Source organism: Aythya marila, assembly GCF_965140915.1.
Source record: "Aythya marila genome assembly, chromosome: 8".
NCBI lineage: Eukaryota > Metazoa > Chordata > Aves > Anseriformes > Anatidae > Aythya > Aythya marila.
In genome coordinates, this window is record NC_139049.1 from 11943873 (window position 1) to 11960722 (window position 16850).

At 58.0% G+C, this 16850-nt stretch overlaps 1 protein-coding gene across 1 annotated transcript; it reads right to left on the minus strand.

Annotated features, from left to right (window-relative positions):
- Positions 1-426: 426 nt before the first annotated feature.
- Positions 427-10507, minus strand: FAM163A (family with sequence similarity 163 member A). Its single transcript, XM_082766471.1, has 4 exons — positions 10371-10507; positions 3786-3882; positions 3582-3696; positions 427-2911 (listed from the first exon to the last, which is right to left on the minus strand). Exons 3-4 carry the CDS (start codon positions 3672-3674, stop codon positions 2510-2512), a joined length of 495 nt encoding a protein of 164 aa, XP_082622597.1. The 5' UTR covers positions 3675-3696; positions 3786-3882; positions 10371-10507; the 3' UTR covers positions 427-2509.
- Positions 10508-16850: the final 6343 nt, after the last annotated feature.

Genomic DNA, 16850 nt, shown 5'->3' on the forward strand with positions numbered 1-16850 from the left:
ATTTCCAAATCACAGCCCAAAAATTCTGTGTCACAATAAAGATCTAAACCGTAAATCTGTGTTTTTTGGGTTGCATGTACCTAGGTCCAGGCAAGGGAGGAAGAGGGACATGAGAGGGACAAGAGCAGGAGCAGGTAAGGTGGGGTGGTAAAATCCTTGCACCAGGACACTTACAGGGCAGCACTGGATGAATCCCGCTTTGTGTTGCCTGCCAAAGAACAGCAATCACTCCTGTTTTGTATTTCAAAGTCCTCATTTATTTCTGACATTGAGTTTGGACCCACAGCTCAGCAACAAAGACAGAGAATAATAACAGGGGAAATCTGAAGTGGAAAAAATCTGAGATCCCTGCCCCCACCCTGTGCTGTTCCTTCACCATTCCCCAAACCTCACAACCCCCAGCTGTATCTCCCGTGTCTCCTGCCCTTTCGGACTCACCCATCCATCTGCAGCCACGCCAGGCCAGGGGTTTGTGCTGGCTGCCAGGACGATCCTCGCCTTGGCCATCCAGTGACTTGGGATCTGCCTCGCCAGCCGCGGCACCCTGTTAGCTGGCAACAGGTCACATTTCGTTTGCGCGTGATGGTGATGATGATCTGGTTGCCTTCCTCTCACCAGAGGGGTGACCACAGAAGCAAAGCCTGGTGTGTTATTCCCACCCGGAGCGGGTCATGGCAGGAGGCCTTGCTTCACGCCAAGAGGTAGAGTTGGGTGCCGGGAGCTGCCGTGCCCTCGGGTCACGCTGTGATAACTTCACGTGGCTCCGAGCAGGAGGGAGACCTAGCTGAGCTCTGGCAGGAAAGGACAGGATTCGCCGGGTTAGCCAAGAAAAACTGTTAGAGACTATGTTCCTGGGGAGGACTGGGTGGGAGCCAGGGACTATCAGCCAGGGAGCTTCACTGCTGCTAGCTTTCTTCTTCCCCCTGCCTGCCCTTAACGTGAGAGGCCATGAAGACCTGCTCTCGCTGTTCAGAGAATGGAAGGAGACTGTAAAAGAGATGCAGCTAGGCTGAGGCTGGGGATAATGGAAATGCAATGTCTTTCTGGTCCGGAGATGGAGGAGACAGTGAATAATGTTTGCTCAAAAGGCTGTGTAAAATGCGGGCTGGGGCACGGTGGTGGGATTGGATTTGGCATTCGTCTGGCTCCTTTTCTTTGGGTAGTATGAGCAGAGGTGCCAAGCCATGAGGAGGTCAAGCATGTCAATTAGCCTTTTGCCTGCTAACGAAGACATCTGAGGCATGTGCCTCCATACCGAGACCTCCTTCACCTGTGCTTGAATTGGGGAGGTCAAAAATTACCAATCCAAATCTTTCTGGTAATCCAATTTCCAAACTGTGGATGTGCAAAAAATCCCGAAACCAAACCATTTCGACTTCTGAGCAGTTCTGCCTGATATGGCAAAGGCAAGGCAAGCGGCTCCTGCTCCTGCTTCTAGCAGCATCCGCACGGCCAGGGGGAGCTGGGCCGGCTGCATCCCTCCCCCTGCCATTAACAGGGAGCGCCGGTTGCTATGGGAAGTGCCCGTGAACGATGGAGACGTCCTTTGGGTCATTTTTCACCTAATTTGATTTATGGAGGAAGAAGGAACTTTCCCACGTTCGTGCTGCAGACGGAGCTGCTGGCTGAGCTGTCGTTAGCAGCCGCGGAGCCACCGAGCCCAGGCTCGGGTCTTGCAGCCTCTTCTTCCAGAAGTAAAGGAGGGGGGACCCCGAGCACCTGGAAATCACGCTCCGTTAGAGGTTGTGATCCTTGCACAGGAGGAGACCTGACCCGGCAGTCTCTGCTGTTGTGAGCAAAAGCCATCCTCAAACCAGCTGTGCTTGGCTGGGGGTCCAGGCAGGGCTTTGGATGCTGAAGGTGATCAAACTGCAGTTACCGAGGGGTGCAAACCTCCTCGTAAGTAAAGTCTCGATATCTTTATGGGCCCAAGCTAAAACCGCTCCTAAGGAAGCTCGTGAGGAGTGGAAGAGGTGGGGTTTTGGCTGCAGAGGGATCTACCTGTGCCCATTCGCGTGGGTCTCGCAAGCAACTTTGCCTCCCCTCACGGCGATCCAAATCCTCTCTGGTAACTTCTCCTACATGCGTGCAGACCAACGTGGCCGGGAGCCGGTGCCATTTTTGGCAGTAACACAGAAGCAAAGTGCTCACGGTGCCCCGGCCTCCCCGGCCTCGCATCCCCCTGTGCTGCAGGGGCTCCCCTCTCCATCCCTCGGGGCGGCTGCGTGGGGACTCCGGGGAGCCTCGGGTAATTAGGTTGGTTTGTACTGTACATAGCCCTCATTAGACAAGTCCCTTCAGGAGATAGAGCAGTAATTACACTTATTGTGGGTTCGGAGACCGCCGTCTCGACATCCTCCTTCGATGATGTCTCCCTTACCCGTAAAGCTTCGCCGTGCCGGCTCAGCAGGAGGGCTGCACAGGTGCCGCGCTCCTCCCTTGCACGGACCCCAACCCGGCCAGGGGGGCGAAAATCCCCATCCCCGAAGCGGGGCGCGTTGCGGGGGGGTCACACCTCCGTGCTGATGGCCCTTGGCGGGGGGAAGCTCTCGCGGAGGAGGCCGTGCCGGCTCAGCGAGAAGCCCTGCAGGGCCGCCAGGTTGACGGGCGGCCCCATCTCCTTGTAGCAGGCGGGCGCGTAGGCGACCCGCTCGCCCCCGTTGCGCACCATGTCGGGGGTCCGTATGTAAAAGGGGGAGCCGTAGGGGGAGCAGGTCGGGCAGCGGGGGTGAGCCCCGTGCTGGTTGAGCTCGGGGACGGGCGTGGGGCTGCCCTGCCCGTCCACGACGCGGGAGTTGCAGGCGTTGCACGTGCCGGGGTGAGAGTGCGCGGGAAGGTCGGGCTCTTCCTCTTCCTCCTCCTCCTCCTCCTCCTCTTCCTCATCGGAGTCATCTTTCTTGCAGCAGTAGTACTGCGGGAGAGGGACAGGGCTTTTATCAGAAAGCGCAGGCACAATGAGTTAGAGAGGAAGGAACGGGGAGAGGCTGAAATCCAGCCTCATCCATCACATTTGGCTGCCGCAACTTAAAGGCCAGCCTCGCCTCTGTTAATAAATAAAAATAATTACAAACAAACAAACAGAGTAGAGGTGGGAAGAGAAAAGTGGTGAAGCAGGAGTGGTTCAGCCGGATGAAACCTGGCAGGATGCAGCTGGGGGGGGCTCATCCTTTCCCCTGGCAGCGAGGTTTGCATGGGGAAGGCGTTTTGGGATGCCACCCCCCGAGTAACCGCTGTGCTGCCCGTCACATTGCTGCATGGCGCAGACTTCACATTAACTTTTAAAAAGCAGGAGGTTGTAGCCGGCCGTTGTTGAAAGCCTCCTCGCCTAATTTACTTGGGGAAAAAAAAAAAAAAAGAGCTCTCCATCTGGTATTGCAGCCCCAGCCGAGCCTACACCTGAATGAACAAGCGCTGCAGATCCTCAAAAGCCTTGGGGGGAGGAACAGCAGCACCCGGGGAGATGTGGTGCTGCAGCTCCCTGCCCATCACCAACGAGAAGCCCCCCAGATCCCTCCTGTGCTAGCGATGCTGCTGGGACCCCCGCAGCCCCCCGGTGTGACGGGGATGTCCCCGGCGCTCACCTGTAGCCTACAGTAGCAGAGCACGGCAATGATGCACAGTAGGATCACAGTCGCTAGGATTCCCCCGGTGATAACAACAGTTCCCGCTGTCATCCGACCGATTCTCCATCAAACTCTGAAAGGCAGGATGTGACCGTAGGGCTCGGGGGCTACAAGGACACGGGGGCAGGCATCGCGTCCCCCCGCCACCCGGGGGCCACTTACCCAGGAAAGCGGTGGCCGAGCCTCGCGGTCACGCCGGCCCCGGGGCGGCCGGCCGGGGTTGGCAGCTCCGCATGGCCCCGGGGAGACGCCTGCGGCCCTGGGAGGGGGGAGAAGGAGAAAAAGGTGCTGTCAGCTCATCCCCCTACCCGCTGTCCCCTTCGGTCCGTCCCCAGCACCATGGCAAAATAATTCACTTCTGTAGGGAGCACGGCAGGGTGCTGCAAAAATGGGGAAGACCAACCCCCCAGGCTGGGAGAGGATGCTCCAAAATCTGTGATTTCAGCCCAAATGAGTGAGTTGCACCCAGGAAGCCCTGCTGGGCCATCCCGTGCCTCGGGTGATGCAGTGGCTTTGGGAAAGCGTGGGCAGGGCTGGCGCAGCCGCACTTCATTACCGGCCCCGCAGCCCCCTAATTGATAGGGCCCCAGAGCCAGCCGGGGAAATCTAATTACCCGCTGCCCACGTGGCCCTAGCTGATGGAGGGGGGTGGCAGCTTCCAGGCGAGACCTGCCGACCCCGCTCCTCTGCAGCACGGCCCCAGGCAGCTTCATCCCCATCTCCCCTCCCTCTCCATGCTTCCACACATCCCGATTCCTGCTCCCCGAGCCCCAGCCTGAGCTTTGGGAGGGGCATCACTCAGACCTGGATGGGGCCAGATGAGGTCCTCCTGCAGGTTTTGCACCCTCAGGGACCACACAGAGGGGACAGGGGACAGCCAAGGAGGGACGCGATGCCTCTGCCACCCACCGTGGGGTTTGCAGGAGACCGACCCCCGGCAGGTCCAGCCTGCTGCAAATTGATTTCCTGCACTCAGCCAGGCACCACGCGAAGCCAAGAGGATGGTTCGTGTTCAATTTCCTCCTCAAGCTGCTCTCACACGTGAAACAGGGAAAAAGAAAATAAAAAAATCCAAGAAATCGATGCGCCCAAAAGCCAGCTGATAGCACCATCCGTCAGCAGAGCTAACGACAGGGACGGACACGCGGCCATCATAACCGAGCTGCACCCTGAGATGCTGCCAGGAGCTGGGGGCAGCAGGGACGGCTTGGGGACACGGGACAGCGCCTGGTGGTGTTATCACATCCCGAGGCAGCTCCTTTAGGAGGGAGGAGACGACAGTGGTTTGGCCGGGAAAGGCAAACGCTGACCTCTGGCAGCCCCCGGGAGGGAGCGCGTGGCGAGCCGGGGTGATGGATGCTGCAGGCAGCCGCTCGCATCCAGAAAACTTCATTTCGTGGGAGCCGTGATCTGATTTAGAGCTCCGAGGGCAGCATCCGATTAGCCCCAGGTCCAGAGAGAGCGAGTGGGCTGCCACGGGGAGCAGCTTCAGCAGGGAGGGACCAGCCCCAGGGATGGGGCATCTGCTGCCCCACCACAGCGTGGAGACAGGGGACAGATCCCCAAACTCTCCACGTCCCTGGGGTGAGCCCAGCTGCCCCAAATGACCCAGAGGAGAACCCGGGTGGCTCAGAAAGGGCTTCAGCCCCAGGGTGAGCATCAGCACCCACCAGCACCCAAGCCACAGCTCAATGAAAGCAATATCTCTACCAGCATTAGGAGGGTCCCCTCCTTGGGGCTGCACCACCTCGCGTCCCAGTGACAAAGCACAAGGCGGCGTCCCCCATCCCCAGCGGGGACACAACACCCGGAGCAGCCACCTCCAGCTCCTCCGGGCGTGCAGGCAGAGCCGCTTGGCGCAGAGATACATTTCCTTTAATTGATGCCGCGTGGCAGCGCAAAGTTACGGCCTGGAAAGCGACTCTGGAAGCGAGCGGCTTCTATATTTACTCCCCTCGCCGTGCCGCCCACGTCAGACGCGCGCGGCTGGGAGGCGAGGCTCCAGCTCCCGTGCCCAGAAAGCAGCCAGCTGAGGATTTGTTTTTTAGGACGCCACACACAGGGCCGGGGCTCTGCCCCCATGCCCCCAGCCCCATGCGAGGCAGGATGCTGTGGGCAAAGCGCCGGCGTGGCCCCAGCCCGGCTCTGCTCCCCCGGCTTCGCTCTGCAGCGCGGGGCTAATTCAATGAGATGTCTGCCTGGTAAATTAGCCCGGCCGCTGCCTTACCAGAATCCTCTAACAGGCCTAATTGGAACAAAACAGCAGCAGGGGCTGCCGCCTCCAAGCAGAGCAGAGGGCAGCTCCTGGCCTCTTTTGGGTCACGTTTTTTTTTGCCTCACTTGGGTCAAGCACCCGCAGAGCCGAGCCGGGGCTTTGCACTGCAGGGCTGCAGGTCAGGGCAGAAAGAACCCCAAATAAAAGAGCCCCCCTCTCCTGCTCCATCCACAGATGGCCCCAGCCTGGACAGGGGCATTTCAATTGGATTTTTGGCTGCAGCCAGCCCTAATTCAGAAACAGGGGGGGATCTGGGCACGGCATCTGCAACCTCATCACAGCAGGGTCGGGAAAACTCTGATCCCAAGCTGCTGTGGAGGGCAGCGAGGAGAGCTCTTCCCAGCAGAAAGGGTTTGGGACACCCACTTCCAATTCGAGTTTTTTTTTGTGCTGTGCCCTGCAGTGTCTCAAGCCATGTGGGTTTGCCCCAGAAGCGTCGTATGGGAGATGAACCCTGCTTAGCCTCATGTTTGCATGCATCAATTGCAAAAAAAAAAAAAACAAAAAGCAAACAAACAGAAAAACACAACCTCAAGAAATGAGTAAAAAAGAAATTAGCTGGGGCTGCAAGGCCAGGATAAGGAACAGAGACCTCCGCTCGGTCCCCAGGGCTGCGGGCACACCCTGTGCCGATACGAGCTGCTCTGCTCCCCCATTCGATTTTCTTGCCACTTCCACCAAAGGAGCGAGCGTGCTGTGGGGCTAATCCCATTAGGGGATTTAGCGACACCAAATCTGTCTTCATCCCGGGTGTGAATTGAACGAGAAGGATCAATCCCGACAGTGTCATGGTGCTGAGCATCCCGGAGCATCCTGGTGGACCGGCCCCAGCAGGATCTGAGTGAGCACAGCAGCCAGCTCCCATGAAGGATTTTTTTTTTTTTTTATCTTGCATTAAGCCAATTTCCCACTGGCTTTTTAAAACTACCTCCGTGACAGCCTCACCTCCAGGCTCTGAGAAACACCTTGCTAGCTCCTGCCTTGCCCTGGACACACCGATGCTCTCACCCTTTCCACCTTGTTTCCATCACTCCCGTGAAAACCCCGTGCCGGCCACCCAATTTCCAGCCAGATCTGCTCAGCCTCAGCACACCATGAAACACGCAGCCCGATGCACAAAACACAACTCAGGCAAAACCTTTCCTTGCAGCTGCCGGCTCTGCTCCTGCAAGCTATGCCCCAGGGGAATGCTCTCTCTGAGCTTTTGCAAAGCCAACGGCTTCAGCCCCCGGGCAGTGCTGTCCCAGTCGGGTCTGCTGTGGCTTGAAGTCACCCAATTGATTTGATTTGCTATAAAAATAAATAAATTCTCCTGCTCAGGGACGGTGACCGTGCATCCTACGGGGCAGAGAGGAAAGGCGACGGCGTGTTTTTGGAGCAGGGACGGTGCCGCTCCTGGGGACACGCAGGGGACGTCCCCCACATCTCCAGGAACCTGCAAGTGTGCCAGGGAGCCAGCGAGTGCTGAGGCTGGGATTCGATTAGCAAAGACATCGTTAAGGGGTAACGAGCATTCAGCAGCCAGGCGGGGAGAAGGAATGGGAGCTCTGTGGCTGACGCATCCCTGCCAGGAGACACGGGGTCTGCAGGGAATTTGCCCCCAAGCAGGGGATTCAGAGGCCCCGATGGGGGGATTTGTCATCTTTCCCTGCTGCCCACCCATCGTGGGCACGTCTGTAAGTCGTCAGCAGCTTTAAGGAACCTGGAGCCAAAAGGGCTGGCTACACCTCGTTCATTGCCTAGCCAGGGTGCCTTGCAGCATCAGGGAGCAGATAACCCTCATTCCGCTGCTCCTCCCCAAAAATACGCCCTAGGGACGGTTGTGGTTGTAACCCCACTCCTGCAGTACCTGCGGGGCTGAAGGGTGCTCCGTAGAGGTCCCTTTTCCATGGAAAAGGGCTGCAGGAGGGGGTGGCGGGGGAGCGCAGCCTCTTCCTGCGCATGATGCAAGACCTGCTGCTCCGGCTGCCAGCATCCCCCCGGCGTCTTCGCTGGGAGTATAAACAGATATTTATTTTAATGACTCATTAAGGCCTAATCACATTCACCGAGCAATACAGAGAGAGGAGCCTCCCACGTGCAGCAGTACTACAGCTGGGAGTGCTCCGCGGACCTTTTCCTCCCCAAAAGCACGGGCAGACAGAGCGGCGCTGCGGTGGGGCTGGGTGCCATTCCTGGAGCAATGGCAACACGGTCAGGATCCCAAAAGACCCAGAAAAGTCTCAGTTTTCCTCTTCCTCCTATCCACCCTGGGGGATGCTGTGGTCCAGAGAGAAACCAGGACTAGCTGGGAGCTTGGGGCGAGCTGGGTGCCCACCCGCAGAGCCTCAGACCAGTCACTGATGGGTCCTGGCCTTCAGGACCCGTGTCCTCTCCCCTCGCTTTCTTTAGGGAAAAAAATAAAAAATGAGATTTGGTGACACTTTGGTTGCCCTCAACGGTGGTCACACCAAGAACAGTCTGAACTGGTGGGGAACCAGCCAGAACCACGTTGCCCTGCCAGGGTGCCGATGCCCAGCCCCAACCCTGCTCTCCTGGGCTAAATCCCAGCAGAATCACTCTAGGAGCACTTCCAGAGCCCCTTTCTCCACAAAGCATTGAGAAAACCCCATCCATGGCTGCTTCTCAAGACCACCCGCTTCTTTTGGCCACCGCGTACCAGCAAGGAGAGGAGATGTAACGCATCTCCTCTGGGTTTCATCTGCTCTGGGTTTCAGAGCAGCTGTTTGGTTTTCAGGTTGATTTAGCCTGCGGTGGGGCACGGGCTCCTCCATCCTCACCCTGCCCTCGATGCCCGGCCGGTCGCACACGCAATGTCACACACGGCACCGAGGGAAATGTGGCATGAAGCCTCTTAGCACTGTCAGCAAACGAAGTGTGAAACGCGCTTTCAGGAAAACACAGGTAACAGAGCCTCGATAAATATTTCATCTGGGTGGGAAGGCAGCGTGGGGCGGCTGGGCTCGGGGGGATGCAGGCTGGGGAGGAAGAGGAGGCAGCCAGGGCAGGGACCGGCTTGTTTCTGCTTGCCTAGGGGGGTTTTGGGGTTTAGGCATGGCCACAGAACAGACCCCAGGAAGGGAGCAGCACTTGTATTTCTGCTCCTGCCCGTGGCTAAGCTCAGCTGGAGGCAGCGGGCAAGGAGCTTCTCCCTTTCTAGAAATCACCGCTCGGCTTTTCCTACCCCTGCCCTCCAGCCTGGTTCAGTTCACGGGTGGCCACAGCTGAAACGGAGCAGCCAGGCCCCAAAAAATCCCATGGTGGAGGAGCCACACGATGCTGCTGGGACCCTCTGCTCCTGGGTTGGGGCACAAAGTGATTTCCCAGCCTTCAGCTGCACCCTGCTCGTCCCCTCCAGCAGTGCTGTGCTACCGCACCCAAGGCGAATGGCTGGAGGATGCTCTGCGTTTCTCCAGGGAGCAGGGTTTGCTGAGTGGAAAACCTCCTGCACCTGATTCCTGCTCCATCTGGGATCTTTCAGCCTGGAGCAGAACGGTGATGATGGCCCCGATGACAGGGCTGAAACCTGTACCTGCTGGGGGCAAGTTCACCATCACCCGCTGCTCATCACCCCACTGGGAAGAGCAGCCTGCTTCTTGGCTGGTCAACAGGTGAAAGCCCTCCTAGAGGAATTAATCTGCTCTGAAAGCCCAGCTCAGAGCCCATCAGACCCCACTAGGAGGACGTTAAATGCTAACGAGCAGCCCAAACGCAGCCAGTGCTCCGCAAATGGCTCCACGTTGGGAGCTCCGCAGCTCGGAGGAGCAAGGGGCAAGGCTGGGGGTGAAAAACCGGAGGGCTGGTACCACAACCCTCCGTCGGGTGGAATATTCCACGGCACATCAGAAACCCTCTCTGCTGTAGAGAGGATCAATAGCACGCCGACAAAATCCAGCTGCAAACGCTAACTGTTTCCACATGCCCTTTTCCAGGGAATACAATCCTCCAGGATAGCCTTAAGAGACAACAAAAGCCAGACCACTAACTCGAGCACAGGTCTCCTCTAATTACTGAGGCTCGGCGAGAGATAAAGCAGAGATCCTTGGGACGAAACAAAAGGGTTTGATTTCCCTCCCTCGGCCGAGGGCAGCCATCATTTCCACTCGGTGGCGAGGCCGGGGGCCGTCGGGGCGCGATTCCCAGCCTCGACGCTTCCCAAACTTCACCCCGAGAAGCTCAGCAGCAGAGCGGGGCGAGCTCACCCCAGCCTCGGGTGGCCCCAATGAGTTTCGGGTGCCTTTGGGTACGCACCTGGCTAGGCACAAAGTTGGGTACCGGGACCCCAAGGAACCAAACCGCAGCCCCGGCACTTCGCCCAGCTGAGGCTGCAGCCCACCCTGCACCCCCTGCCCAGCCTCCCTTACCCACGGAGCCCCCAGATCCCTTTTTCCCAACCCTATTTTATCCAACCTTTTTTTATTATTATTATTATTTTTTTTTCTTTTTCTTTTCCCCAAATCCCCGAGCCTTACCTGGGAGCCGGCGGGGGGCCAGGAGGGCAGCACCGGCGGGGCGCGGGGAGGAAGGGGAGCAGCGGCGGAGGCTGAAGATGAGGATGATGAAGAGGAGGAGGAGGAGGACGAGCAGCGGCAGCAGCACCGAAGCCGGGAGGCAGCGGGCAGCCGGGGGGGCGGCGGGGAGGAGTTTGCCGCTGGACGGAGCCGCCCCCGGCCCCGCACCGCCCCCGGCCCCGCCGCCCCAAACCCCAAACCCCAAACCGGGATCCCCCCCCGACAGACCCCGGGTGTCCCCACTCAGCCTGCGGCACCCCCCCGGCACCCCTCCAAATTCATCCCCTGAGCGCTTCAGCCTGCACCGATGCGGCGTGCAAGCACCCAAGGGACACAAACACACCCCCACGGAGATCTGTAAGGCCCCCACTTCGGGTTTTGGAGCCCCCAGCACCCCCAGACCACGACGAGGGGCAGACAAACCCTGCCTCCGGTCCCCCTTTTGTAAGCCCAGGTTAACACCCAGGCTGTCCTCAGACGGACACGGAGAGGAGTTCCTTCAGGACTCGGCCAACACCAGGCTGAGATTGCAAAGCCCCAGGAGGGATGCACGGAGCGGTGCTGAAGCCCCCCAGCAAAACTGTCCCCAGCCACCACCCCCAGCTCCATCCCAAAGCACACGGGATGCCGAAGATCCCAGTGAAACAAACACAAACCAGCGCTGCTCTGGCGAGCAGCAACATCAGCCTGCCAGATTTTTGCTGCCGGCAGCGTGTCGCCCATCGCCGTTTCATTATTTTTTAGAGCAGCGAGAAAAGACAGAAGACAAAAGGTGGGATTCACACCTTTGTGGCTGCCGAGAAAAGCTCGGGAAGGGGGGCACCAGATGCTCCACAGCAGGGAAGGAAATGGGGAACAAAGTTGGTGGTTCCAGGTGGCAGGGTTTTACATAAAGCACAAGGATCGGGGTTAGCACCACCAGTAAACGTAACAGCAGCTTGAGACAAGACACTTCTTTTTTTTTTTTTTTTTTTTTTTTTTAAATTTTATTTATTTATTTATTTTTTAATTTTATTTTTTTTTCTCTGTCCAGGGAGTGGAAAAGGAAGCACAAAGCTTCTCGTGACCCAGAAATCTCCCCTGAGGCATCGCTGCCTCGCTGGCACCTCCATTTCCGCTGCCTCCAGCCCCCGCGCGATGCAGGGACCAGAAACCTGCCCAAATCTCACCCTCCGACACGCAGTGCTCACACATGCAATCACCTTTCCAGCTTGTGAGTCTCGCAACTCACTTCGTGTCAGCCCAGCAAGCCTGGGGGAGGTTTGTAGGACTCCTTCTCCCTGCTGCTGGAAAAGATTTCACATCAGCAACTCCCCTCCTGCCCAGAACATGTCCCAAAATGCTGATGCCCAAGGATGCTGAGGAGCTGAACCCCCTGCTGCTGCCGTTGGGATTTCTTCTCTTCCACTTGGAGTTTTGCTCTTAGGTATGTTTTTAGCAGAGCAGCATCACTCAGAAAAAGCCTGATGGTGCACAACGCTGTCCCCAGCCTGCTCCTGCCCAGCACAAAGCCACTGACACAGCCAGGGGAGTACGAGCACGCTGAGGGACACCATGGGTCCCCATCCCATGTCACTTATAGGGTCGGGAACAGGCTGGGGGATGCTCATAGCACCTCAGCACGATGCTCGCCGCCCCTTTTCCTCTTCCAGGCAGCCGGCCCCACTCCCTGGGGAGCTGGGAGCCAAGGTGCAGAATTCCCCTGGGCAGCACAGCCCTGCCAGCTGCACCTCGCTCATGGCATACCTCCCTGGCACTGCATTTGCCTGTGCAAGCACTGGAAACAAACCCGACCCTCGGCACGAGGGGTGCTCTGAGCTGCCCAGCCCCTGTATCCCTGTTATCGGGGCTGGGGATGCACCCATTGCTCCCAATGCACGGGCTGGAGGGGAGACCTGGCATCTCCTTAATGATGCAGATATATCTTTGTTTGATCGTTTGATTTATTGTTTGATTTTTTTCCTCCCTTAGGAATTGGGGAAGGGAGGTTGTGTTCCCAAAACAAGGATCCTTCTCCTCCACACCCAGCCCCTGGGAGCTCGCCCCAGGGCCGCTGCCGCAGGGGTGGTGGAGGAGAGGCAGGAGGAGCCGGGAGTAACGTGGTTAGGCCGGAGTTATGCTGTCTCCTTCCCAAAGGCAGATAAATGACATTAAAGAGGAGCCCTTGTGTATTTCACAGCCAGAGACCAACGGATATTCCCCCTCCCCTCCCCGGGTGGGGGTTTGCAGCTTCTCCACGCAATTAGGCAGCAGCGTAGCATTAACCCATCGCACTCCCCCAGCTGGGAGCAAGAAGCCTTTGCCTATCAGCCCCTGTGCATCCATCCCCTTCTCCTTGGGATGGCTCAGGCTTGGCTGGGGCTGTGGAAAACTTCAAGAAATTAAAACCCATAAAAAGAACAGCGTTCATTTTCACTCCAAGCAGGATTTTCCCCAGCCCTGCGGGAGAAGCGCAGCCGCTGCCCCGATCAATGTTGGGCGCGGCGCAGCTCCCAAACGCCTCTTCCCTCTCTCCGGGTGTTGAACACGAAGCCTAAATATTTGATGAGGACGAGCAGCTTTTTCCGGCCGCTGGAAGGAAGCGCTGCGCCGACCGAGCGCCGCTCGATGAGGCAGCACGAAGCCAGAGCCACAAACACCTCCGTGCCTTCCTCCTGCTGCCCGTTGCATCCTATCTGCGCCACCCCCACTTGCTCCCAAAGCTGGCCTCTGCTCAGGTGTCCCCCCTCCGGTCCCGTCTTTGCCTCTCCTGGTGCTGGAACGCACGGGGGGATCCTTTTGGGGCTGAGCCACACTGGGCTCCGTGCCACCCCTGGCACTGCAGCAAAGGAAGCAGCCCGGGGGGGCTTTGCCCTGCTCTGCCTGGGGACTTCCTTGGGCAGCGCCGCGCGGTGCCATCGATCGTCCCCGCCTGCCAAGCCACAGCCCCGTGTGGCACAGCCGCAGCATCGATCCCCGCTGCAAGATTGGGTTAGCGGGGAAAAGCCGCCCGTGGGGAGCGGTGGCGCACGTGGCGAAGTTAACTCCTTCCAGCCAGCAATAACCAGTACAACTGGGAGCAGCTGCGCCGTACTGGGGACAGAGCCCCTGCTGTGGTCCCCTGTGGCCAAGCTCAGGAGCCAGCAAAGAGGGGATGCAGAGGTGCCAGCGCGACCCCATGGGCAGCAGCATCCCTAAATCCCAGCAGAGAGCTGAGAGCCTCCACTACAGCCCCAGGAAGGCCTTTTTGGAGCAGGGCTCTCCCTTTCCCAGCTGCAAAGAAACATTTCAGAGCCACACTCTGGCCGCAATCAATGCAGCAGAGCCGTGGGAGGCAACACCCTCGGCCAGCCCCCGGGTGCATTTAGGGCTCTGCCTCTCTGCAGGGCATTGGGTGAGGATGCCCAGCCCCTGGTTGTGACCCCCTGCCTGTGGGGGTCCTGCAGCCTTCCCGCTGTGGTGCACGGAGCTGCCCCGAGCATCCATCCCATCCCTTCCCGTGGAGCCCAGCCTTGGCCTCATTTCAGGCTGGGCGAGCGGCGGCCCGGCCCCAGAGGTAGCGAGCTGATGCCGAACCTCCTAATGGAGCTTGACAGCAGTGGGATTAAAAGCACAAGTGAGATCGCAACCCCTCTGCAATCAGCTTCTGCCTTGAAAGAGCTGAACCAGAAAAGAAACCTCCTGGCAGCAGGACGGGTGGGAAGAGGAGCGCGCACGCAGGCACGCACGCCGCTTGCCCCGGGGCACGAGTGCTGGGACCCCCCTTTCCTCCTCTGCTCTCCAAACCTCTTCCACGCTCATTCCCACAAGCAGAGAGATCCCAGCACCAAAAAACCCAAAGGGGCTTTGGCAGTGATTAGGCACACTTAACTAGCACAAACCACAAGCTGGAAGCTGCAAAAATCGCCCTCCAAAAATCCATCCGGGCCCAAGCACCATCCCCACCGCTGCTCACCCCAAAGCTGCCCCTGCTTGGCCCTACAGCTGCTTGTTCCTGGCCACATATGGGGCAAAAGGGGCTTCTTGCTGCACAGGGAGCCCCCACAGGGACTGCTGCGTGCACTTGGGAGCACTGATGGGTTTTAGCACGGCGCTGGGACTGAAAAGGCAGCTCCGGCTCCAGACCTTGTTTTGCAGTGACCTGTGCCGAGAATTTGCTTCTCCCTTTTTCTTGCTAAATGGAAAGAAAAAGAAATCCTTCCAGGTCAGAGGAAAGAAAAGCATTTACTCGTGGGTCAAGTGAAGCAATCTGATGCAGGGCTGAGTGCAGTTTTACCCTCCCTGAACCAAAGAGTCCATTTCCATCTGAAAAAAAATATAAATCTAAAAATAAAAGAAGAAAGGTTTTGATGTCAGAAACACTTTTTTTTTTTTAAAGCCCAAATGACTTGCTGGATCAAACCCCACTTTGTAAAGCATGGGTTGACCCAAAGGTGCAGGGGGGAGCGGATGGGCTGAAGCATTGAGGTGGAAAACGGGATGGCCGGGGCAGGGAGGCGGTGGCACCGGGCACCTCGGGTACCCCAGCAGCGGGACGTGGGCGCTCAGGCGGCGCCGCAGCACTTTGTTCAGCTGTCTCTTCCAGCCTCCTGCCCGACAGCCAAATGCTTCCTGACAGCCCGTTTAAAGCTCAAAGCTCCCGTTTACCACCGCTGCTCACAGACACGGCGAGAAACTTCCGCAGCCCACGCAAAAACACCTCCCCGCCCCTCGCCTCCCTTTGGAGCTGGTCCAGTTCTGGGGTCATCTCTGCACCCAGGGGCTTGGCCAAGAAGACCCCATGTTCCCAGCACCCCAATTTGGCCCCCTGTGCCCTGTCTGGGTGGGACAAGCCATCCCCCATGGACACTTGCCAGGACCCCTTGCACTGCCCCCGTCCATTATCGTGTCCCCAGAGCATGCACCTCACCCGTGCCCTGCTTAACCCCGGCTTTTAGGAGGGCGGCGGAGCTGTGCTGCTTTTCAATTTTTAATTTCCTCTAAATATCTCAGTCCTCTGCCCTGGGGACTGCCAGTCAATAATCGCTGCTGGCGGCACAGCCACCCATTAGCTGGGGGAAACTGGGGGCAAGGAGAAGAAAGCAGCCCCGTCCCGAGAGACGGAGCCCTTTGTGGGCACACCGCGGGGTGGGGGTAGCAGCTTTTTTTCCACTCCCTTAAACAACAAATGTACAAACAGGGACCTGTCAGGCATGAGGGACATGACCCGAGCTGTTCTGGGAGCAGAGAAACCACAGTGCTCGCAGACAAGGCATTAATGGCCAAAATGTATAGGGGAAAAAAAAGGTATAGATACACTGACCAGCTCAGAGCATCAGGAAGGATACGTGGGATTGCAGGAAAACCCTATAGCCTGCCTCCTGCAGATAACCTGAGCGTGAAAAAAGGGCGACATGCAGCGGTGATAGCCCAGAACATGCTCCCTACCTCTGAAACTTGGCAGACGAGGGAGCTCTCAGGCCACAGGGGATGTCTCGATCCTGCTCAGTGCCTGCTGGCTTCTTCCCATCAGCTCGCTCCCGTTCCACACAGATGTAAGCTCCTGGTGAGCACATCCCCTTCTCCAGGATCCCATTTGTGTCCCCCAACCCCAATTACAGCTGATATCCCCCCAAACTGACCTCATCTCCACTGCTTGCTGAGCTGGGGGGGATGCAGCTGCCCCAGCTGGAGGCCAGCAGTCCCCATGCAAGCCATGCCCATGGGATTTGGGGTTTGCTGGGGGCCAGCCATGAGGATGCTCTGCACCCCGCAGAGTCGCTTCATCAGCTCCTCGCCCTCTGGGATCCACCAAGAAGAGGAGATTTAGGCTGAAGCAAGCAGAGCTGTGCCTCGGCCGCCACCTAGCAGCCACCCGACAGCGCTGGGGACACGGCGACAGGCACAGAGCCCTGTGCCAGGGTGCTTTTTTCTCTTCTCTCTGCTTCAAGCTCAGTCTCCAAACCCCAGCTGCCTGCCCCAGCCTCCCTTTGCCCTGCAGAAGGGCCAGCAAGGGGCTGCCCAACTGCTAATTAATGATTTAAGCAATTAGAAGAGAAGCAGTGAGGCTCCCCCAGCCCCAATTCTTGTCTCACCGAAACCAAACTGGGTCCTGCTGAGCACATCCCTGGACAAACCCAGGCAGGAGCAGAGCAGCCCCAGGGCTGTCCTGATGGCCGTCTTAGTCCCACAAATCACCCAGGTCACAGAGATCCACACCCCATCTCTCCCCTGCTCTCATCCCAAAAAAGCACCACCGTGACTGGTTTCCTGCAGAAATGGGAACTCTCATCCACCCTGGACCCAAGAAACCTCCCTGACATGCCAAAAACAATTGAGAAGAAAACAATTCCACAGAAGTCTTCCCCTTTGAGAACTTTTATTCAGTTGCAGCGAGCAGAAAAACAAAGATAAAAAGCACTCACATCTCGCCAACTCCATTGCCTGGAAAACTCCACGCAAGCTCAACTGTTCCATCCTTCC

Bases quoted from the DNA above. Each gene is read 5' to 3' on its own strand.
- FAM163A (XM_082766471.1), bottom strand. From the start codon at position 3,674: ATGACAGCGGGAACTGTTGTTATCACCGGGGGAATCCTAGCGACTGTG. The intron at 2,912-3,581 runs GTGAGCGCCGGG...CCTCTCCCGCAG, and splicing joins TCTGCTACTGTAGGCTACAG to TACTACTGCTGCAAGAAAGA.